The sequence below is a fragment of the Ceratotherium simum genome, chromosome 13 (assembly GCF_057802395.1).
Source record: "Ceratotherium simum simum isolate JZ-2026a chromosome 13, ASM5780239v1, whole genome shotgun sequence".
Taxonomy (NCBI): Eukaryota; Metazoa; Chordata; class Mammalia; order Perissodactyla; family Rhinocerotidae; genus Ceratotherium; species Ceratotherium simum.
In genome coordinates, this window is record NC_141912.1 from 51,823,322 (window position 1) to 51,846,836 (window position 23,515).

The window sequence follows — 23,515 nt, forward strand, 5'->3', positions numbered from 1 at the left end:
GGGGAAAAGATAATCCATGGACCCATCACTAAAATAAATGCCTTCGGGGGAAAAATAAGGCTATGTCAAAATGTTGTCAATGATAGGTAAATTAGCAGTGTCATATAAAGCTTCCTGAAAACCAGAAAGTGGGAACTAGGAATTTTAAGCAACCTGATACTTTCATTCTATAAAGTACCAAATCAACACTCTTCGGCTCAGTTTGCAGGAATACCAAGATAGTTACACTACACTCTCTTCTGACATTACATTATGTGGGTAATTTGATGATGCTGTGGCTGAGATACTGGCTCATGAAACAAAGCCAGTGATACATTATCTGGTGCTGAAAGAATTCTTTGAGATTCCTCTCCTGAATCAAGCCCTCTCAGAGTACTGTGGAAGACCTTCACTGGAGGCAGGGCCTAGCCTGTTGAACTGGTGAGTATGTAGATTCATCCACAGTCACTCCACAAACACTGAACACCACCAGGTGCCAGGCCCTGGTCTAGGCACCAGGGATACAGCAATGGACAAAACACACAAGTCCGTGCCGTTAGGGAGCTTACATTTGGGTGGTGGAGGTTGGGGGTGGGACAAACAATGAGCCAAATAAATTATATCGTATGTTAGAAGGTGATGGTGCTAAAGAGAAGGAGAGCAAGGAAGAATGATAGGCCGGAGGGGTGGAGTGAGTGTGCAATTTTAAACGGGATCGGGGAAGACCCCCAAAAGAGGTGAGGGAGCCAGCTCTGTCCCTCTCCCAGGCGGAGGTGACAAGTGCAAGGCCCTGAGGCCAGAGCATGGCAGGAAGAGCAGGAAGCCAGCACAAACAGAGAGGGGACAGTGGGAGATGACAGATTGTGAGAGCCTTGTAAGGACTTTGGCTTTTACTGTGACTTCAGGAAGGAACATGCCTGGGAAGATTTCTGCCCAGGGAAATTCAGGGCAGCTGTTTATCTATATGGACTACTTCCCAATTGCACATTACCTTGCTTATAGAAAATAGAGCAAATTCCGTTCCCTGTGATCTACACGAAACCAGGTTATCGTGAAATTATTCCCTGTGAGGTAGGTACCGTTATTGCTCCATTTTATAAATGAGGAAACCGGTAGATAGATTAAGAAAATTTGCCCAAGACTACCTGGCTATTAAATAATGGAATCTCACAGAAACTCATGCCTTTGAATCCAGGGTCTATATTCTTAACCACCAAAATAAAGTGAAAGTAGAAAGTCCTTCGGTCTAACTTCCCCATTGCCAATTGTGTGAACCAGAAGAAGTATAGAATTGAGAGAGAAATGTAATGTGGATTTTTTTCCCCCTGATAAATGAAATAAACCTAAAGATGCAGTTCCTGTTTCATTTCTAGACACTTCAGCCAAGCAAAAGTCCTTAGGGTGTTGCCTGGAAGTGGTACCAATGGTGAGGTTCTTAAATGTATTTTATGCTAGAATCCAATGTGGGCCTAGTCATGTTACAAATGGTAGACTCAGGCCATCTGTGACCACCCGAAAGACCTCCAGGGGCTCAAACCAGCTTTCAGAACCACTGACTGTCTTTAAATTACTCCCCTACACTTCTCTAGTGAATCTGTCCTCAACTTCAGGACTTCAATATATCTCTATTCCCCATTAATGTGAATTTGAGCACTATTCTGGGCTAAAGCAATTTCTTAAAGACAACTATGGCAACATGCAAAACATCACCACTCAGTGTTTTTTTCTTTTTCAAACAAGAACAAATTATCTTGGAATCTGACTAATTTTACTGTGGAAAAAAACACCTCAGCATAAAGTTTGTGTTCAGTAAGTGCTAGTGGCAATCATTGTTGTTTTTATTAGTTCTATCACTTAATGCTGAGCAGGGTGCTGTGGGTTCTATACAAACGCCTCCTCCCTCTCCGTGGGCTCCCAGAAGCTTCTCACCAGGGTGGGAGTCTCTGCTCTTGGAAGGGATTTCTCTCCATTCATAACAGATTAAGATGCGCTGTATTTTCCCAAGGTTCTGCGTGTGTTTTGGTGGGGGAATTTCTTGCTCTCCTCCACATTCCCTCTGGCACACTCTGTCTGCATGTCACAGACTATCAGAGGCATCAGCAGAGACCCTTCCCGCAGCATCCAGACCACCCAGATAGGCTGGCAGTGCCGTCCTTTTTCACTATGGTCCCCATGTGTTCTCAGCCTACGGAAGAAGCCCCACTACTCCACTCACCCATTATTTTACTTCTTGATTCCCATCTGTTGTGACTTGAATTATGTCTCCAAAAAAGACATTTTGGTGTCCTAACCCCCAGTTCCTCAGAAAGTGACCTTATTTGGAAATGGTCGTTGCAGAGTAAGTAGTTAGGAGGTCGCACTGGAGTAGGGTGGACCCTTAATCCCATGTGACTGGTGTCCCCATGAGAAGAGGAGAGAGACACAGAGGGAATGTGAAGACATATGGCCACTCAAAGGCAGAGAGACACACACAGGAAAGAACACCATGTGACAATGGAGGTGGGGACTGGAGTTAGGCAACTGCAAGCCAAGGAATGCCAAGGATTGCTGGTAACAACCAGAAGCGAGGAGAGAGAGTGTGACTTCATCCATACATTGATTTCTGACTTCTAGCCCCCAGAACTGTTAGAGTATAAATTTCTGTTGTTTTAAGCCACCCAGGTGTGCTACTGTGTTATGGCAGCCCTAGGAAATTAATACACCACCCTAGGCCAATCTCAGTTTTTACCTCTCTGTTCAATTGACACAATTTGCCCTAACCAGTGGCTCTTAGTCTCTCAGCTGGGCAAGCACAGGTAGAGATGGAACATGAAGACCCCATCCTCCCCCCACCTGCACTCCATTAAAGGGAGAAATGGGATTTGCTGGTCTCTAGCGGAAACTCATTGGAAATACTGATGGGAAGCTTATCACATGCATGAATGTGGTAGGAAGTTAAATACAGAGGAAAAATTCAGCATGGCCAGTTTCAGTGTGGTTAAATGTGCTTCCCACTGATGCTACCCTGCTGAAGCAGGTGCTCCTGGGCCGCCTTGCCAACTTCCCACCCAGGGCCTTGCCTCCACTCCTCAGCCCTCACAGCTGGCTCGTCTATCTGCAAGCACCTTCACCCTTGGGTGCAAAGGCTTCAAATTCACTGTCTGCTCTCTCATCCCAGTGGTGATAAAAAGGAGATGATGACCCAAAGGAACAGGGGAGAACTCCGTGGCTCCGTGGGAAGCTCCAGTCCCCCAGCATCTTCCATAGCACCCAGGAGGACCCTTGTGATTTTCTGTAACAGAGACCTCAAAGAGAGTCTAGAGGCCCTCCTACCCTCTAAAAGGATCTCGGGTGTGTGTGTGTGTCTGTGTGTATATCTGTGTCTGTGTGAGATGTTTATAGAGAGTTTGGGGGGTGGAGGGGTAAAGAAGAAAAACTTAAGTCACAGATGCCAAACTTTCTAGACGTTACACAGGCTTTAAAATGCCCAACACACTCCCCACCTCTCTTCTTTTTCCTTATTCTGTCTCTAAGTAAGCATCCATAATTTTTCCAGTCCGCAGTCGCACTCCAAACTGTCCATTCAGAATGGTCCCCCGGACAATGCTAATAGCAAACAGTCATTGACGCTCACTATGTACCAGGCACTATTGTAAGTGCTCATATATGTTAACTCATTTAATGCTCACAACAACCTTAGGAACTGGCGGTTATGATCGCTGTTTATAGCTAAGGAAAGGATAAGACACTTCCACAGGGTCACAGAGCTGGTCAGTGATAAAATTGGGACTTGCACTTAGGCCATCTGGCTCCAGAGTCCACACTTTTAAAAAAATTTTAACTTTTTTATTATGGAAAACTTCAAATATATACAACAGTAGACTGAATTGTATAATGAACTCCCACGTAAACGTGTCAACAATGATCTACTCATGGGCAATCTAGTTTCATCGACAACTCTACTCATTTGCTCCTTCCCATATTATTTTGAAGTAAATCTGAGGTATCTTATCATTTTCTCCTTAATACACGCTTGGGTATGTATCTTTAAAAGCTGAAAACTTTTTTTGCAAAACCATAATACCATTACCACATCTAAAAAATTGAAGAACAATTCCATAACATCATCAAATGTCCAGTGTTCAAATTCCCAGTGGTCTCATAAGTGGCATCATTATTATCATTAATTTTTTTTGGTGAGGAAGATTAGCCCTGAGCTAACATCTATTGCCAATCCTCCTCTTTTTCTGCTGAGGAAGACTGCCCTGGGCTAACATCTGTGCCCATTTTCCTCTACTTTATATGGGACGCTGCCACAGCATGGCTTGATAAGCGGTGCGTAGGTCTGTCCCCGGGATCCAAACTCGTGAACCCCAGGGCCCCAAAGCTGGGCGTGCGAACCCAACCACTACACCACCAGGCCGGCCCATCATAAATGTCATCACTATTTTTAAAGTGTATTTGTTTGATTCAGGATCCCAACAGGCCCCACACATTGCAACTGGTTGACCTGTTATTTAAGTCTCTTTTAATTTGTAGGTTCCCCTACCACTTCACTCCTCCCCACCCCCAATTGCAATTCATTTGTTGGGAAAAAAGGGTCATCTGTCCTGAAGAGCTTCCTACAGTCCATACTCTCAACCACTACATTGCTCTGCCTCTGGGGAACTGTGATATGGACTTCTCATTCCATAAGATTTCAGAGAGGGCAGACCTCTAGACCTCAGACCCTAGGCCCACTGGAGCTCACTCACTAACTCCATGAAATTATAAGTAAAAATCTCTACATGTGAATATGTGCATTTTGGGGAGACAGGATCTATAGCTTTCACTGGGTTTTCAAAATGATCCCATGACCCCAAAACAATTAATGATCATTCATTCCAGCCCAGGCTTCTCATTTTAGAGATGAAAAAAACAGAGGCTCAGGAAGGTAAGTCGTCCAAGCTCACACAAATATTCATAACACAGTAAGGACACGAATATGGCTGTCAAGTCCCCCAATCTGATAATTCATTTTCTGTTCCCTGCCGCATACATGAAAGGGGAGAAGGAAGAGAGGTTTGAGATGTGGGATAGGAAAGGAGGTATCAAAGGCATTTCCTTATTGTTTCAAGGTTGCCACTACTTGAATTAATGGATTCACTTCCTGTCTACATTTGTAATCAATATTACTGCCACATCGCTGTCACACTTCTCTTTCTCCATACTGTTAAAAGCCTTATTAGGCCAGAGATGTCTGACAAGCAGGATGCCGAGATCAATGATCCCTCACCTGCTGAAGGAGGAAAATCCTTCCCAGCTGTGGGAGGATTGAGGCACTCCACTGAGAACCAGTCAGTAACTGATGGTTTTTTAATCTCTTTTGGTCTGGGGATTTCTCATCAATAAAATGAGTGGGCTGGATTGTGTCAAGCACTTTCCAAGTTTTTTGACTCTGACCACGATAAGAAATTTGAGTGGGTGTGTATGTATATGTCTTGAAAATTTTCTCACTAAATTATTTTTACCCATACAACATGGGATGCATCCTGATAATTTATATTCTATTTCTTTCTTTTTTTTTTTTTTAAATTCTGATTGGTGTCACAATCCATTTAGTTGATTTTAAGACCTACTAATGGGGATCCACTAGCAGTTTGAAAAATACTTTACCGGGTGATTTCCAAGTCATCATTCATTCATTTACTTGGTCAGTCATTTTACAACTGTTCACTGAGTATTAATGAGGTGCCAGGCACCGTGATGGAAGCTAGGAAATGGCAGTGAACAAAACAATGAACCTATCTCTGAAGCTTACATCCTGTGGAATCTCTAATTCTGTGAAGTAATGTTTGATAGGCTTTTTCAGAGGAAGGGAATTCCAACTGAATCAGCTCAAGTCACAGAATGGGTCTCACTTAAGGGAGGAAAAAGCAGCAGAAACACAAGTTTTCTCAATGCCCTAGCAGGAGCCCAAGGCAAGACTAAAATAGTCTGATTCCAAATTGTGTGATTTTGTTTCAAATGAAGATTTCCTGTGGGTCCTAAATCTGCTCTGGAATCTGCTTGGAAACCACTGTGGACACTTCTCCCGCCTTTTTCCATAGTTTACAAAGATCAAAGTGGTTGACCACGCATTCTTCTTAGAAAAGAGATTCCAGAGACCAAGCAGTGATGAAAATGAATGGCAGAGAGCACCCTGACGGAGGAACACTCCCCTGCAGGGTCTTCTCTCCATATTCCCACGCTAGCCACACCCCAGCCCTTTCAAACCTACAAGTGCATATTAACTGGGTTTGTTTTCCAGAAACCATGCTGTACCATTTTTACCCAGCAGAGGGAAGCAGAGCACCAAGATCACTGCAGAAATAGCCAGGAGACACACGTCCGCTTGGTATTTGTCCTGTGATTTTAGGCACTGAAGAATAAGAATGTCACAGGACTGAAAACAAATTCTGGGTAAAGCCAGATGTGGGCAAAATGCTGAAAAAGGAGACGTTTCTTTTTGGAGACTGTCTGACATCTCCCATCAGGAGTCCCTGGGAGCCCTCATCCACGACGAGGCCCCCTCTTTTGGGCTTTGCCTGCGGGCAGTCTGATCTTTCTATTTTTTCCATTCCTCAAGCTTTGAAACATCCGCCAAGGTCATGCAATGTCTCTGTGGTCTTCTGAGTCCAGGCTTAATGCACAGCCTTCAAACCATAGCACTTTCTGCTTCAGCTGCCAGGGATGGTCACGTTCCAGCTCTCTCTTACATATTCCACAAAGTGGGAAATGGTGAGGACAGACTGAGGTGCAATCTATGCTGAGCGGTGATGGTGCTCAGGGCAAGTTACCCCAGGAAGCACCACTCTGGTATGCGGATTATTTCGAGCTGAAGACAATAAAGACTCAGAAAACTCAGGAAGAATATTTGAGTTTCCCCTCCCAAACTGCCTAAAGAATTTAAAACAAAAGATCTGTTTCAGGAAGGAGTTATTATCATGATGGCTGTAATGATAATGTAAAATAGATGTTACAACAGGAAAGGCAACAAGCCCCTTTTATCAAAACTCTCTCTCCCTGGCCACATTCTCTATAGATGGCCCTGAAAAGAATTGTTAGACAAACATTTGCATTTCTATCTCCATGTGAATTGTCTTATTCCCCTCTGAAATCCCAGACCACTACCCACCCCCAACACCTTCCACCCCTTTAACTACAATACTTTCAGCTTAGACAGAGGGACGAGCTGCTCATTTCTGAGTTTTCTCCCATGTATACATGTTATTAAACTTGGTATTATTTTCTCCTGCTAACCTGTCTTGTTGATTATTTGGCCAGCCATAAGAACCTTAAGGGAAAGGGCAGAGGGGGATTCTCCCTCTTCCTCCGACAGCGGTCACGTTTGGGAGAAATGGGATATAAACTCTTTTCTTACACCAAACCTTCTCAGGGTCCAAGAAGTTTTCCAAAGCCCTGCCTTTTTTTTTCCTCCTCCTTCGCAGACCTGTCCCTGTGCTTTTTAGCACTGATGCAACACTGCCTGGCTTCCCCTTCTTAGACGTGATGGCATTTTTACGAGGCCACAGACAAGAGAAGTTTTCTTCACTATGCATTTCTAGGGTCCGAAAGTAGTTAAAATACACTCTGTTAACCATTTAACTAGTGTGCTCTTCTGGGAAAGAAAGGCATTTGAGCAGAGGGCACTCCTCAAATAAAAACAGATGCCACGATGGACAATAGGCTTACGCGTGACTCACCCTTACCAGCCTCCGTGGGCTCCTTCCCTACCCAGCCCAGGCAACACAGATCCAAGTGCAGCCATGTAGTTAGTCCAGAGGGCTCTTCAAAGTGTATCCTAATGCCATGGATTTACGTTTATTAAGAGAGAGGGGAGGGAGGGATCATATAACTGGTAAGAGTTTAAGGTTATCATGAAGAGTCAGCAAAGATTATAGTCATCAGTGATTCTGGGTACTCATCATCAATGAGGTGGAGGGAAGTGGGAGAAGCATCTTCTCTTCGAAAGTTGAACTTGCCATCTTGAAATATTCTCCCAGTGGCTGGCTTCCACCCTAGGTCAGTGGCTAAGAGATAATGCAATGGACAGATACTTTTAAAGTTTTCAGTAACTTCAACAATTTAGAATCAATTCATTGATTTAAAAAAAAATGTATTCAATGCCTGCATTAAGGTAACATACCAATAGAAAAAGAAAATTCAAAAAGGTAAAAAACATAATAAAATGGACAAGAATGGGAAATAGAAGTAGTAAGGGGGGAGGAAGAGTTAGTAGAAAATAAACTTTGGGCAGAGTGCAGTAGGCAGACAACCAATAACTGCTTCAGATGCCAACAGTGGATTCCCGTCCTGGGCCCCCTGAGCTCCACGCCCACTAGGGAAATCCAACAGGGGGATTTGCTCTGACAAGCAGCGCTAAAACTAAAGCTGCTGTCTGTGTTGGCAGTAAACGACCCACAACACCGAGATCTGCCTTCTGTGTCAGGCTCAGCTACGCTCATGTTCCTAAGCTGGCTCATCAGAAGCAGCTGTAGCAAAAATCAGATTCCTGGGCCCCATTTCAGATCTAACGAATCCAGTGTCGGGGCACCTCGGTTTTGCTTGCTTTTTAAGTTCCTCAGTGCTGATGGATAGCATTTTTATTTCTTCCCTGAAAATGTTTCAGGAACAGCATTACATTTCTTTTAAGTAATAATAATTTAAACAAGTTTTGTAAAAAGCACCAAAGGCGAGAATATCTATGATCCTGACAATATTTCACTTCACTTATTTAGTTCTTTCTTATGACTTATTTCTCTCTTTGAAGGAGATGCGTTTCCTCTTGTGGTGCAGATCTTTTCATGGCAGCTGCAGATAGGTGTAAACTAGAGAGCAGGAGAACTCCGATGAGCACCCTGCAGCTCTTCAGTCAACAAACACTGAGCGTCCTAAGGCCAATATGCAAGGCCCGGCCTACAGGAACTGAGAGGGTGCAGAACTGCAGCGACTCCCCGTAGAATAAAGGGTGAAGGTGGAAAAAAACATAATGGGCCTGTGGGAGCATTAGGGACAAGATGGTTGCATCAGTTCATTGAACATCCTTGAGCCACGGAGATACAACCAGGAATAACCCGCAGACGCTGCCCCCAAAACGCACGGGTCCCGGGCAGGTCACACTTTTAACAGACATCAACCATTCACACTTCAGTGTGAACGGGGACAGGGGCCTTCTTCCCAGAGCCGGGAGAAGCGTGCCTGAGCTCACGGCGCCGCCCGGGCGCGACGAGGACTGGGGTGGGAAGGAAGCTAAGTCCCCTCCACCTCCACTCGTCTAAAGGCGCGCTCAGACCCCAGGACTGCAGTCTTTTCCCTTCACCTCCTCCCGCCCCGCCCACGAGCTCCTCCGTCCCAGCGACTGGAGCGGGGAGGGCGGGGCCAGCCCCGCAACGCCCACTAGCCGCGCCCCTTTCCCGGGGGCCACTTACCGCGAGAACGCGGAGTCCCGCAGGCGGCGCACGCGCAGACTCGTCACGCCTGCGCCTCAGGCCCCGCCCCCTGGCGGGCCCTCCTGATGTTTGGTATTACCATGGAGCTTCAGGGCGCCGGCGGACGCGGCTCGTCGCCCGGGCAACCGCGGAGGACTAAACCCGGCCCAGGTGGCGGCGGCTATAGCGGCTGCGATGGTGTCCAACCCCGTGCATGGCCTGCCCTTTCTCCCGGGCATGTCCTTTAAGGACTCCACGGTGAGGACTTGTCTGCCCAGCCCCCGCCTGTCCCCACGCCCGGGCGGCCTCGGAGGGCTGGCCGCCGGTGCACCTCCATTCTCCTGCACCCGAGATTGTCCTCGCTCCCTTCAAACCCGCGCCCTGCCCCGACCCTGTTCTCTCTTCGCCGCCGCATCTGTCGTCCTCCCCACCCAGCCTCATCCTCTCTCTCCCATCCTTTGCCCACCACTCCATCCCTCTCTAGTGTTTCCACTCCACCCGGGCAGTCTTTTGACCTCTTTCTCGTCCTCCGAGCCGCGTTCTTCCTTACTCCTCTGCTCCTATAGCTCCTGCCTCTGCTCCCTCTAGACCACTTTTCCCCACCTTACTCCCAAGCACTGTCTAGGTCCTCTCCCTAGCTCAGTCTCCCACACCCTACCCCTCTCTGCCCAGCTCCATCCTTAACCCTACCCCCGCCCCTATCTTCGTCCCCTTCTCCCACTCAGCCTCTCTGCACCTTCATCCTCATTCCCACAACCCCACCTCACTCACTCTCCGGCGGCCCATCGTTCCCACCCTCCTCCTTCCTCTTCTGACTCCTGGACCCGGTAATCTTTCCCCTTCCCAGCTCCCTTTCCTGCCTTACATATCATTTCCACTCATTCTCTTCTTTCCTGCCAGGTCCTTTCCCGCAGTCTCCGCTCTTCTCGTTTATGCTTCTGCCCAACCCCATCCCTTTTCTGTCCCGCACTTCTGCCTTTTCTACAATCTAGTCCCACTTTCTCCCCATTCTTGTTTTATCTTTTGTCTCAATTGCTGTTTCTCCAAAAGTTAGACTTTCATCGCTTGCCCATCTTCCTCTGAAACCAGCCTTCCCTGCTTTGTAGGAAATAATTACGTCCAGTTCCTTCAACCACGATTGACGAGTTTTTTTTTTCCTTCCCGTAGCTCTCTTCTTTTCGCGCTAACATTTTTGTAAAAGATTCCTGTTTAGATTTTGTTTTGCTCCTGCCCTGCCTTAAGTGTTCTTAATTGTGTTCTCTAGACAAAATGGAAGAGGAAAAAAATGCTTGTTTTTTTTTTCTCCTGACATAGTTTAGCCCTTGACAAAATTATTTAGTATTTGTTTTAATTCTAACGGAGTATTGAAATATATGTTGGAAGATCAGTATTGAGATTCAGTAGGCTGATTATCATAGATGAGGCAATAATAATTGATATTTATATAGTTTGATAATTTAAATTATAGGTTTCTCTCCATGGTCCTTAGGGTAGGATAAAATACGTAGTCAATTTATCTTCTTTGGGAGAATGAATTGAAATTCAAAGTTTGGGGAGGGAATTTGGATTCTGTATCTCTTCTTCATAGTTATTCCTGTATTAAAACACAGCATCATCGGTTTTTCACTTCAGTGGACTTTTCCGTTTTATGTAATTTAGAAAATGTTGTAGGCACATTTCTGCCCTGTGCAGGAGCAACCTAAGCATTGGGTGGTGGTGAGTGTGGGTTACCCACAAGGCAGGGTTGAGTTGATTTAGGGGTTACAGAGGTGTGGACTGGAAGTGCCAGTCTCTGAGAATATATATTGCTGTACTACAAGTAAGGTGAACTGTGCATTGGACATATTTCGTATTTTATTTATTTATTTTTTGTTAAAGATTTTATGTACTTATCTTTTTCCCCCCAAAGCCCCAGTAGATAGTTGTATGTCATAGCTTCACATCCTTCTAGTTGCTGTATGTGGGACGCAGCCTCAGCATGGCCAGAGAAGCTGTGCGTCGGTGCGCACCCGGGATCCGAACCCGGGCCGCCAGCAGCGGAGCGCGTGCACCCAACCGCTAAACCACAGGTCCGGCCCTCGTATTTTAAATACACTGGCAAGTGCTAACCAATTTGCCTTATTTGTAATTTGAAAATCATGGTCACTGAAAGCTTAGGTATGTATAACTCTCAAGGCATTCAGAAGGTGAACCATAATGACTAAGGGGATGGGGGCCTGAGGTTGCCTTGCCTGGGTGCTCATGAGGGTCCACCAATAAAGATCATATAGCTGAGTGTTGGTAGAGATCTCTGTCTAAAACGAGGAAGGCAAACGAAGCAGCTGATGTTGCTTCTGTCTTTAGAGGTGGAAGAAAAGGAGCTTGAAGTGACCCAGGTTACCCAGTGAAGAAGTCACCTCAGCCCTGATGATTAGTGATGTCAAACACCTTTTCACGTACCTATTGGCCATTTATATGTCTTCTTTGGAAAAATATCTATTTAGTTCCTCTGCCCATTTTTCAATTGAATTGTTTGTGTTTTTTTGCTGTTGGGTCGTATGAGTTCTTTATATATTTTGGATATTAACCCCTTATCAGATATATCATTTGCAAATATTTTCTCCCATTCCATCGGTTGCCTTTTCATTTTGTTGATTGTTTGTTTGTTTGTTTGTTTTGTTTGATGAAGATTGGCCCTGGGCTAACATCTGTTGCCAATCTTCCTCGTTTTTTTTTTCTCCCCAAAGCCCCAGTACATAGTTGTGTATCATAGTTGTAGAGTTGTAGCTCTTCTGTGTGGGACGCCACCTCAGCACGGCTTGATGAGCAGTAAGTAGGTCCACGCCTAGGATCCGAACTGGCGAACCCTGGGCCGCCGAAGTGGAACGTGCCAACTTAACCGCTATGCCACCAGGCTGGCCCCTTGATTATTTGTTTTGCTGTACAGAAGCTTTTTAGTTTGATATAGTCCCACTTATTTATTTTTGCTTTTTTTCATATGCTTTTGATGTCATATCCAAAAAATTGTTGCCGAGAACCGTGTCAAGGAGCTCTTCCCCTATGTTTTCTTCTAAGAGTTTTAGTTTCAGGTTTTATGTTTAAGTCCAATTCATTTTGAGTTAATTTTTGTGAGTGGTATAAGATAGGGGTCCAATTTCATTCTTCTACATGTGATTATCCAGTTTTCCCAGCACCATTTATTGAAGAGACTATCCTTTCCCTGTTGTGTATTTTTAGCTCACTCGTCGAAGATTAGTTGACTGTATATGCAAGAGTTTATTTCTGGCCTCTTGATTGTGTTCCATTGGTCTATGTGTCTATTTTTATGCCAGTACCATACCGTTTTGATTGCTATAGCTTTATAGTATAGTTTGCAATCACGAAGTTTGAGGCCTCCAGCTTTGTTTTTTTTTTTCCCTCAGGATTGCTTTGGCTATTTGGGGTCTTTTGTGGCTCCATACAAATTTTAGGATTTTTTTTTTCTTTTTCTGTGAAAAATGCCATTGGAATTTTGGTGGGATTGCATTGAATCTATAGATGGCTTTGGGTAGTATGGACATTTTAATAATATTAATTCTTCCAGTCAATGAACATGGGATATCTTTCCATTTGTTTGTGTCCTCTTCAATTTCTTTCATCCAAGTCTTGTAGTTTTTGGTGTACAGGTCTTTCACCTCCTGGGTTAAATTTATTCCAAAGTATTTATATTTCCAATGCCATTGTAAATGAGATTGTTTTCTTTATTTCTTTTTCAGATATTTCATTGTTAGGGTATAGAAATGCAACCAATTTCTGTATGTTGATTTTGTATCTTGCACCTTTTCTGAATTTGTTGGTTAGTTCTAACAGTTCTTTGGTGGAGTCTCTAGAGTTTTCTAAATGTAGGATCATATCTGCAAACAAAGAGAGTTTTACTTCTTCTCTTCCTATTTGCATGTCTTTTATTTCTTTTTCTAGCCCTATTGCTCTGGCTAGGAATTCCAGTACTGTGTAGAATAGGAATGGTGACAGTGGGCATCTTTGTCTTATTCCTGATCTTAGAGGAAAAGTTTTCACCCTTTCACCACTGAGTATGATGTTAGCTGTGGGCTTATCATATATGGCCTTTACTATGTTGAGATATGTTCCTTCTGTACTCAATTTGTTGAGAGTTTTGATCATGAATGGATGTTGTATTTTGTCAAATGCTTTTTCTGCATCTATTGAGATGATCATATGATTTTTTTCTTTCATTCTGTTGATATGGTATATCATATTTATTTTATTTTATTGAGGTAACATTGATTTATAACATTATATAAATTTCAGATGTACATCATTTTATTTTGTTTTCTGTGTAGATTACATCATGTTCACCACCCAAAGATTAATTACCATCCATCACCATACACATAGGTATATTACATTTATTGATTCATGTATGTTGAACCATCCTTGCATCTTAGGGATAAATCCCACTTGATCATGATGTATGATCCTTTTAATGAGCTGTGGAATTCAGTTGGCTAATATTTTGTTGATAATTTTTGCATCTATATTCATCAGGGATATTGGTCGGTGATTTTCTTTTCTGGTTGTGTCCTTATCTGGTTTTAATATCAGGGTAATGGTGGCCTCATAAAATGAGTTTGGGAGTATTCCCTCCTCTTCAGTTTTTTGGAAAAGTTTGAGAAGGAGTGGCATTAATTGTTCTTTAAATGTTTGGTAGATTTGACCAGTGAAACTATCTGGTCCTGGGCTTTTCTCTGTTGGGAGGTTTTTGGTTACTGATTCAGTCTCTTTTCTCATTATTGATCTGTGCAGATTTTCTGTTTCTTCATGATTCAGTCTTGGTAGGTTGTATGTTTCTAGGAATTTATCCATTTCTTCTAAGTTATCCAGTTTGTTGGCATATACTTGTTCATAGTAATCTCTCTTGATTCTTTGTATTTCTGTGGTATCAATTGTAATGTCTCCTCTTTCATTTCTGTTTTTTTTTTGAGTCCTCTCTCTTTTTTTCTTAAATAGTCTAGCTAAAGTTTTGTCAATTTTGTTTCTTTTCAAAACACCAGCTCTTAGTTTCATTGATCTTTTATATCATTTTTCTAGTCTATATTTCATTTATTTCTGCTCTGATCTTTGTTATTTTCTTCCTTCTCCTAACTTTAGGCTTAGTTCTTTTTCTAGTTCTTTGAGGTCTGAAGTGCGGTGGTTTATTTAAGGTCTTTCTTGTTTCTTAATGCACTCATTTATTACCTTAAAATTCCCCCTTAGAACTGCTTTTGCAGCATCCTATAGGTTTTCGTATGTTGTGCTTCCATTTTTGTTTGTTTCAAGATTTTTTTTTTCCCTTTTGATTTCTTCTTTGACCTGTTGGTTGTTCACAAGTGTGTTGTTTAATTTTAACTTATTTGTGAATTTTCCAGCTTTATTCCTGTTATTGATATCTGTTTTCATACCACTGTGGTCAGAAAAGATACTTGGTACAAGATTTCAGTCTTATTAAATTTGTTAAGACTTGTTTTGTGACCTATCATATGGTCTATCTTGGAGAATGTTCTGTGTGTACTAGAGAAGAATGTGTATTTTGCTGCTGTTGGATGGATTATTCTATATTTGACTGTTAGGTCTGTTTGATCTAAAGTATGGTTCAAGTTCAGTGTTTCCTTGTTGCTTTTCTATCTGGCTGAGATATCCGTTGTTAAAAGTGGGTACAGAAGTCTCCTTCTATTATTATTTTGTTGTCTGTTTTTCCCTTCTGATCTGTTACTATTTCCTTAATATATTTAGGTGCTGTGATGTTGGGTGCATATATATTATGACTGTTATATCTTCTTGATGAATTGACCCCTTTATCATTATATAATGATCATCTTTGTGTCTTCTTATTGTTTTTGGCTTAAAGTCTATCTTGTCTAATGTAAGTATAGCTACTGCTGCTCTCTTTTTGTTTCCACTTGCATGGAATATCTTTTGCTATCCCTTCACTTTCAGCCTGTGTGTCCTTAAACCTGAAGTGAGTCCCTTGTAAGCAGCATACACTTGGGTCTTGTTTTTTTTAATCCATCCAGCTTGCATTTTGATTGGAGAATTCAATCCATTTACATTTAGAGTAATTATTGATAGATAAAGGACTTCCTAATGCCATCTTATTGTTTTTCTGGCTGTTTTGTAGTTACCTTGTTTCTTTCTTCCTCTCTTGCTGCTTTCCTTTGTGAATAAATTTTCCATAGTGGTATGCTTGGATTCTCTTCTCTTCATCTTTTGTGAAACTACTGTAGGTTTTTCTTTATGGTTACGATGAGGCTTACATAAAACATGTGTGTGTGTGTGTGTGTATTTTACACTGATAACAATTCAAAAACTGGTCTTGTACTCCCCTCCCTGTATGTTTTTTATGTCATCGTTTCCATATTTTAATATTGTGTATCCATTAACAAATTGTTGAAGCTATAGCTGTTTTTATTTTTATTTTTATTTTTTTATTTTTATTTTTATTTTTTTTTATTTTTTTATTTATTTTATTTTTTCCCCCCAAAGCCCCAGTAGATAGTTGTATGTCATAGCTGCACATCCTTCTAGTTGCTGTATGTGGGACTCGGCCTCAGGATGGACGGAGAAGTGGTGCCTCGATGCGCACCCGGGATCCGAACCCGGGCCACCAGCATCGCAGCACGTGCACTTAACCACCAAGCCACAGGGCCGGCCCTGTAGCTGTTTTTAATACTTTGGTCCTTTAAGCTTTACACTAGAGCTAAGTAGTTAACACATCACCGTATTACAGGATTAGGGTGTTCTGAATCTGACTTTATGCTTATGTTTACCAGTGTGTTGTATATTTTCATGTTAATAATTAACACCTTTTTCTTTCAGCTTGAAGAACTTCTTTCAGCATTTCTTGTAGGGCAGGGTTAGTGGTGATGAATTCCTTTAGCTTTTGTTTATTAGGGAAAGTCTTTATCTTGCCTTCATTTCTGAAGGACAGCTTTTCTGGGTAAAGTATTCTTTGTTGGCAGTTTCTTTCTTTCAGCACTTGGAATAGGTCGCCCCATTCTCTCTTGGCCTGCAAGGCCTCTGCTGAGAAATCCGCTGATAGCCTTAGGAGGTTCCCTTGCGTGAGAGAATTTTTTTTTCCTTTTACTGCTTTTAAATTTCTCTCTGTCTTTGATTTTTAGACAGTTTTATTATTATGTGTCTTGGAGAAGATCATTTTGGGTTGAAATCTTGGGGTGACCTGTTAGCTTCATGAACTTGGATGTCCAAATCCCTCCCCAGGTTTCAGAAGTTCTTAGCCATTATTTCTTTAAATAAGCATTCTACTCCTTTCTCCCTCTTTGCTCCTTCTGAGACTTCAATGATACGTACATTATTTCTCTTCTTGGCATTCCGTAAATCCTGTAGGCTTTCTTCATTCCTTTTCCTTTTTGCTTCTCTGCTTGGATAACTTCAATTGATTTGTCTTCTGGCTCACTGATTCTTTCTTCTGCTTGTTCAAGTTTTCTGTTGAAGCTGCTATTGAATTCTTCAATCATTGTATTCTTCAGCTCTAAAATTTCTGTTTGACTCTTTTTTATGTTTTCTATCTCTTTGTTGAACTTCTCTTTTTGTTCTTGTATCATTTTCATGATATCACTAAATTGTTTATCTGTGTTCTCTTGCAGCTCCCTGAGCATCTATAGGACAGTTACTTTGAATTTTTTTATCAAGCAATTCCTGATTCTCCATTTCTTTGGGGCCAGTTACTATAGGTTTACTGTATTCTTTTAGTGGAGTCATGTTTCCCTGATTCTTTGTGATCTCTTGCTTAGGTGTCTTTGCATTTGAAGAAGCATCGCCTCTTCCAGACTCTATAGACTGCCTTCAGTAAGGGAAGACTTTCACTTGTGGGTGGGAGCACGCTGAAGTGTGCTGTGACCCTGGGTCTAGTGGTGCAGGGCACCAAGTATAGCGGTGTGTGGCAGCACTGGGTTGGGGGTGGGGGCCATGAGGTCTCTTCAGCTCAGACTGCTGGGGTCTACAGCATTGACAGCTGTGTGGTCCTTGGCAAGTACTATGTGGAATCCACAGTGATTGCAAGGGCTGTTAAGGTCTTCAGCTGTACCTCCAGTCCAGCGGCTAGGGACCAGGGCAAGCAGTAGTGGTGACTGGAGCCAGTGGCATGCACATATTTGGCTGTAGCGGCCAGCTGCAGCTACCTGTGTAATGACGGGGGCCTATTGCAGACACACTCATAATGGTGGGGGCCAGAACAGGCAGCAAGGGCTGGAGCCAACTATGGGCTCACTGGCAGCTGCAGAGGCCCTGGCTGTCGGTGTGCTCTCCTGTGGCTGCACACTCTCCCCCGGGGCATGCACACTGCAGTGGAGGCCCGTGATGGGGGTTGGGCTGGTTGTGTGCAGTTGCACAGCTGGAGGGGCTAGATCCAAGTGCACACATAGCAGTAGGGGTCAGCCAGGGCGAGGGCATCTATGCTGGTATCTTGCACTTGAGCAGCTGCAAAGGCCTGAGCTGGCTGAGTTCCCAGGCTCTGGGACAAGGGTAGGGGAGGGAGTGAGGAGGGACTCAGGTGGCTGGTGTTGGCAAACATGAATACCTCTAGGTCGAAAGCTGATGAAATCTGCGGGGGGTGTGCGGTGGCTGTGGCTATGATGGCCATTGGCTTTGGGTCAGTGGCAAAATCTGCTGGATTTGTTTGCCGACCAGGTCTCTGTGAACCGCAGTCACTCCCACTAAGTGGCTGCTGCCAGTAGCCCCTGCTTTTCTTCCTTGTTCCCAGCTGGCTTTAGACACCTAAGCTTCGCCCATCTGGGTGGGGTGAAATTGAAGTGGGACCTTCGTGCAGTGCCCCAAAAGACTGGAGAAGAGGGTTGCTCACCCTGCTTTTCCTTTCTGGGCAAGGGGAGCCCTTTCTAGCTGGGAAGTTCCTGTTGGCACTGCACAGTGCTGGCTTGGGGGATGGGATGATGCAAGCCAAGTGAAGCTGTTTTCCTTCTCTCCTTGTGGGATTATTCTCAGATTTTTTGTTTCTTTGAGTGGCTAAAACCTTCTAAAAGTGGCCTCTAGAGCTCTTCCAGAGCTGTTTTTGTTCATGGGTAGCAGTCCAATCATTGATCTTTGTGGAGGGATGAGGAGGCTGGGGTCTCCTATGTCACCATTTTAGTCTCCTCAGCCCTCAAAAATATTTCCTTTCCACTTTTTTAATCTTTTGTTTTTTCCAATTACCAATAAAAGTATGTTCATTGTAAAAAAAACAAAAAAACAAAAAAAAACAAAGCATAATTCAGAAATGTGTAATACAGACAGAGAACATTCTCCAAATCTAATCTCTTTTCATGCACATGTTTGCTTGTAATTATAGTACACATATAATTTTATATGCTGCTTTTTTGGGCCTATTAAATCATGAACATTTTCCCCAGATTGCCACATGGTCTTTAAAACCAATATTTTAATGGCTGCATAATAATCCTTTGAGTAAATTTTCCATCATTTACTCGTATGTTTGTCTTTTGCGTTGTTTCCCATGTTTTACTATTGTAATTAACATTATAATGGTCGGCTTTAGGCGTATTGTTCTTTCTCATAATTTTGGATTATATCCTTAAAATAAAGGATCAGGGGTGGAATTACAGAGTTTAAGACTTTAAATATATAACATCCACTTGCTTTCCAAAGAGTTGTATGAATGTATCAGGGTCACTGTAACAAGAAGGGCCTTTCATTTCAGGTAGAAATTCATTTCACAAAACCAGATCTTCTAGGTTCCATGGTTTGTGATCACCAGATAACATGAAAAACATGGGAAGACTAGTGAAAAATTAAGTGTTTAGATGAGATAATATTTTAGTTTCTCGTGAAAAGTGAGCTGGTAATTCAGTTGGGCATTCTGGAGCGGGGCTCTAAGTTTTGTTTTAAGCTCAGGCCGTTGCTTCCCTCTTTGCTCCTAGCCAAGTGTTTTAGTTTAAAATACAAGAACCGTCTAAGGTGAACTTTTTCATATCAGGTTTGTGATGTTTATAAGCAAAGATTTAAGTTGTAATATTTTTGAGAGTTAGCTTTTTTGCCTGACAAATATTTGTAAAATATTATCGACATACTTCTTTTCTCCTTCAGAAAACTGCATTTCATAGAAGCCAGACACTGAGCTACAGGAACGGCTATGCAGTTGTTCGACGTCCGACAGTTGGGATCGGTGGGGACCGGCTCCAAGTCAACCAGCTGTCCCAGGCTGAGCTGGATGAGCTGGCCAATAAGGCCCCCGTTCTGACATATGGCCAACCAAAGCAGGCCCCACCTGCAGAGTTCATTCCTGCTCACGTGGCTTTTGACAAAAAGGTATCTTCTGGGATTTTAGGGTGCCCCTTGAATTCAGATTTCTGAGAGCCAACTGTTTTGTAGAAAAGTCAACAGAAAACCATAGGTTTTCCATGGTGCTCTGAGGAGAAAATTGTTCAAATGCCTCAACCCTTAGTCACAGACAGCTGAACTCAGGATTGAAAGAGGCTTTCTTTAGTCAGGAAGCCAATTACAGTAAACAATTCCCTATAGACTTCACTGAAAAATTTTCCAAATACATTTAAAGCAAAATTGGATGAATTCTGAATTCTCGAGTTCATATTACTCTATGTTTACTTGCTCTGTGTCTTCTACTTTTTGAAAGTCCTATGTCCTGTATTGATGACAGATCCTAATCTCTAAGAAATGCAGAATGTCATCATGACAACAACTCCATCTGTTGTCAGTTTTCTCCAGGCTGTCCCCACAAGTTTTTGTTTTTCAGGGAACATTTCCGGTTTGGCACCACGTGACCAAAGGGTAGTGGAACGTTTTGTTTGGGTCTCATTTACCCCATGCTTTTGTGATGTGAGTCGCCTTATTTCCCTCTGTTGACATTTCCACATGGTGCTCGATTTTCCTTGTCAAGAAGCCTCCTCTTTTCACTAAGGTGAGGTAGTCCTAACCCTGGCCGTGCAGCAGAATTCCTAGGGGGACTTTTAAGAAACTTAGGTGTCACCCCAACCCTCATCGATTCTAATTTCCACATGATTTTTCTGTATGACTGGGTCTTGAGAACTACTGACCAGTTTTTATAAGTTAGCTTTCTTAATTTGCTCCTTGCCTATTTTCTTTCTCTTTTCATTTTATTATTTTTTTAAATGTCTATACCATTTTCATCCAGCTAGTCAACTTTTATTGAGTACCTATTGAAGCTAAAGGCTAGAAGGTACAAAATAATCTGTTGGTGGAACTATGCCATTTACATTAATAATCACTTAATTTTTAAAATTTTTAAATGTCTCAGGTGGAATCCATATAATCCCCCCTTCCCCATCTCAGTTAATTCATCTGATAGGAACACGTTCGCATATCCATTCATAGGCTGAACCTAAACTTCCACTAAACGGTATCAGTTCCATGATTGAGTGTTTCTTTACCTTTTTCTTGTTTCTCTTGTTTATTCACAGCTGTGACAGGCACTGCAAAATCAGTAGATAAGAGAGAAGGGTGAAAATACAAGACAGGAGTAGGGTAGGCATTTAACAGTTTATCAAGATATAAATCCTGGTAGGTTCAATGTTTACTGAAAAGAATAGCAAATAACTATTATAAGCTAGAAAGTGACAGTAGTGTGTGCCGTGAGAAAGTATTAGTGAAATTCAGAGAGGGAGAAATTGTGCATCAATAGGAAATAGGCTTCCTATCTTTTGTTTTCCTATATTATTTTGTGCTAATTGTTATTACTTAATTTGTACTTTTAAAATATTATTCATAATTCGTTTCTTTAAAGAATAGTGGGCATGAAGAAGAATATTTACATGTTTATTTTCCTATTCATTTTACTTGTATCATCACAATTTCTAGATAAATGATCCTTACCATAGGTAATGAGGCAGAGAGCAGTTAAATGCATGGTTTTGAAACTAAGCTTTTTATTTGCAATAAAGGAATTATGGCTTTTCTGAATTAAATCAGAGTTTAAATTTTTTAGGAATACCCAGAGGTCCACTTAATTGTCAACATATTTGTCCATATTTGGACATTCTTTGTACTGTTCTTCATCCTTAGAATATAACTTCATTTCTTGCACAGGTGATAAAGACCTGGACATCTACTGTGAGTGCCCTTGTCTTTTCTCTTTGCTCACATCTGGTTCTCTTCATCGTCACCCACTGTATTCTGTTTCCCAGGCTAACTGCCCAGTCTGTGTTCCTGATATGGTTCTTCTTTTGTCTTGTTCATCTTTAACTTCCATTTCAAACACTCTAGTGACTACTTCTCTACCTAGGGTCACGTTATCTTGTCTTTAAAAACGTTTCTACCTTGTGGCCCGTTTAAGCAACAGCACTTTGTTCCTCACTCGACTGTCAAATCGCTTACAATCGCTGCCCTCAAGCCCCAAACTACTTTTTCCTAGGTGGACATTGTTGTCCTTTCTGCCAGATCTAGAGAGGTTTTCTTTGCTAGCATTCTCTTGGACCTATTTGCAACATCTGCTGTTGTTGATTCTCCCTTCCTTCTTGACACTCTGCTTTTCCTTTGCTCCCACGCCCCTGCACTCTCTTGGTTTTCCTCTCTCTCTCCATCTGGTTGCTCCTGCTCTGGCCTGCCTTCCTTCTCCCACTTTTTAACTATAAGCATTTCCAAGGTTCTGTTCTTATTCTTTACACCATCTTCTTGAGAGAGCTCACCTACTTTTGTGGTTTCAGGTATCACTTTAAGGTAGACAGCTATCAGTATTTATTTCCAGTTCTGACCTCAGTGAAACTGCAGACCTCTGTCCCCTGCCAGGGTACGTCTTCACCTGATGAGCTGTTGGCACCTTAGGTTCTGTATGTCTCTATCAGCTCATCACCTTTCCCCACAGATCCGCTCTGTCTGTATGGTTCCTCCAGATAATCCAGGCTTGAAACCTGAGCCGTTTTTGACTTTTTCTCCCCTTCGCTCCCCACATTCAGTGAGTTGTCAAGTCAGGTATCTCTCACTTCCATTTCCTCTGCCACTACCATAGTTCAGACAAGCAATATGTCAATTGTTAACGTGTTGCCAACTGTTATATTCGTCTCATGCTTGTTTATTATGCTCATAACAGCTCTGCTGCTTGGTTTAGCCCCCAAAGCACAGTTCTGATTATGTCATTTCTCTGGGAAAATGCCTTCAGATTCTCTTGCCCAGTACAGTAAACGTTAACACTGTCTACCTACCTGCTCAAACCCCAATTTGAAAGTCATCCTTGATTCTTCTTTTCTCTCACAACCCCCATCCAATCTTATTAACAAGCTCTGTCATTTCTACCTCTAAAATATATAATGCGTCTGTCCACTTATTTCCATCTCCACTATTACTATTAATTTATTTTCCATAGAATAGCTATTTATCTTTTAAAAATAAATATCAGATTATGTCGCATACTGACCTAAGACACTTCCGTGACTTTCCCATTTTATGTGGACTAAGGTCCAACTCTACAGGTGCCTCACAGCCCTGCTGGATCTGGGCCTCCCTTCCCCAACCTCGTCTGGAGCCTTTCTTTTCCTCACCCACTGTGTTTCAATCACACTAGATTTATTTTCCTAATTTCCTTGAAATTGTAGCACTTTTTCCTCCTCCTTCAGGGCCTTTGCACATGCTGTTCACCCTCCCTGGAATAGCTTTCCCAATGCCCTTGAGCAGCTGACTCCGTCTCATCTTTCAGGGTGGCTTACATGAAGCTTTTCCTGGCCACCGTTGTAAAGAGGTTCCTCCCCATTGTTCTCTCTGTGGTTTCTTCATAGCCCTGTATTACAGTTTGGACTGCTGACTTGTTTAGTGTTTATCTGCCCCACCTGACTGCATGCCTCATGAGGGCACGGACTCATCTAGTTTATTCTGTGATTGGTGCTCAATAAACATTAGTTGAAAAAATGAGATGAGTCATTACTTAACAAAATTATTGTCAGTGTCACTGCTGAAAAATGACAAGCCGAACATGCAAAACACACACATACACACAGAGTAAAATAAAAAATAATAAAAAGTGTGACTAGGCTTTTTATACTGGTATATGATATGAAAATATTCATCCGGCATCTTCCCCTTCAGTCTTGAAGTCATTGCGAATATTTCCGTGTTTGTTGTGGCATGCTGAGCACTTCTTGGGGGTCAAGAGACCT

General features: G+C 42.5%; 1 protein-coding gene across 1 annotated transcript in view; it reads left to right on the forward strand.

The window, feature by feature from the left end:
• The first annotated feature begins 9,519 nt into the window (after positions 1 to 9,519).
• EFHC1 (EF-hand domain containing 1) overlaps positions 9,520 to 23,515 on the forward strand; it is a 62,485-nt gene continuing 48,489 nt past the window's right edge. Inside the window, exons 1-2 of the mRNA XM_004424025.3 lie at positions 9,520 to 9,665; positions 19,479 to 19,700. Coding sequence (XP_004424082.1) covers positions 9,603 to 9,665; positions 19,479 to 19,700 — 285 coding nt within the window. The 5' untranslated portion in view covers positions 9,520 to 9,602. The remainder of the gene's footprint in view (positions 9,666 to 19,478; positions 19,701 to 23,515) is intronic.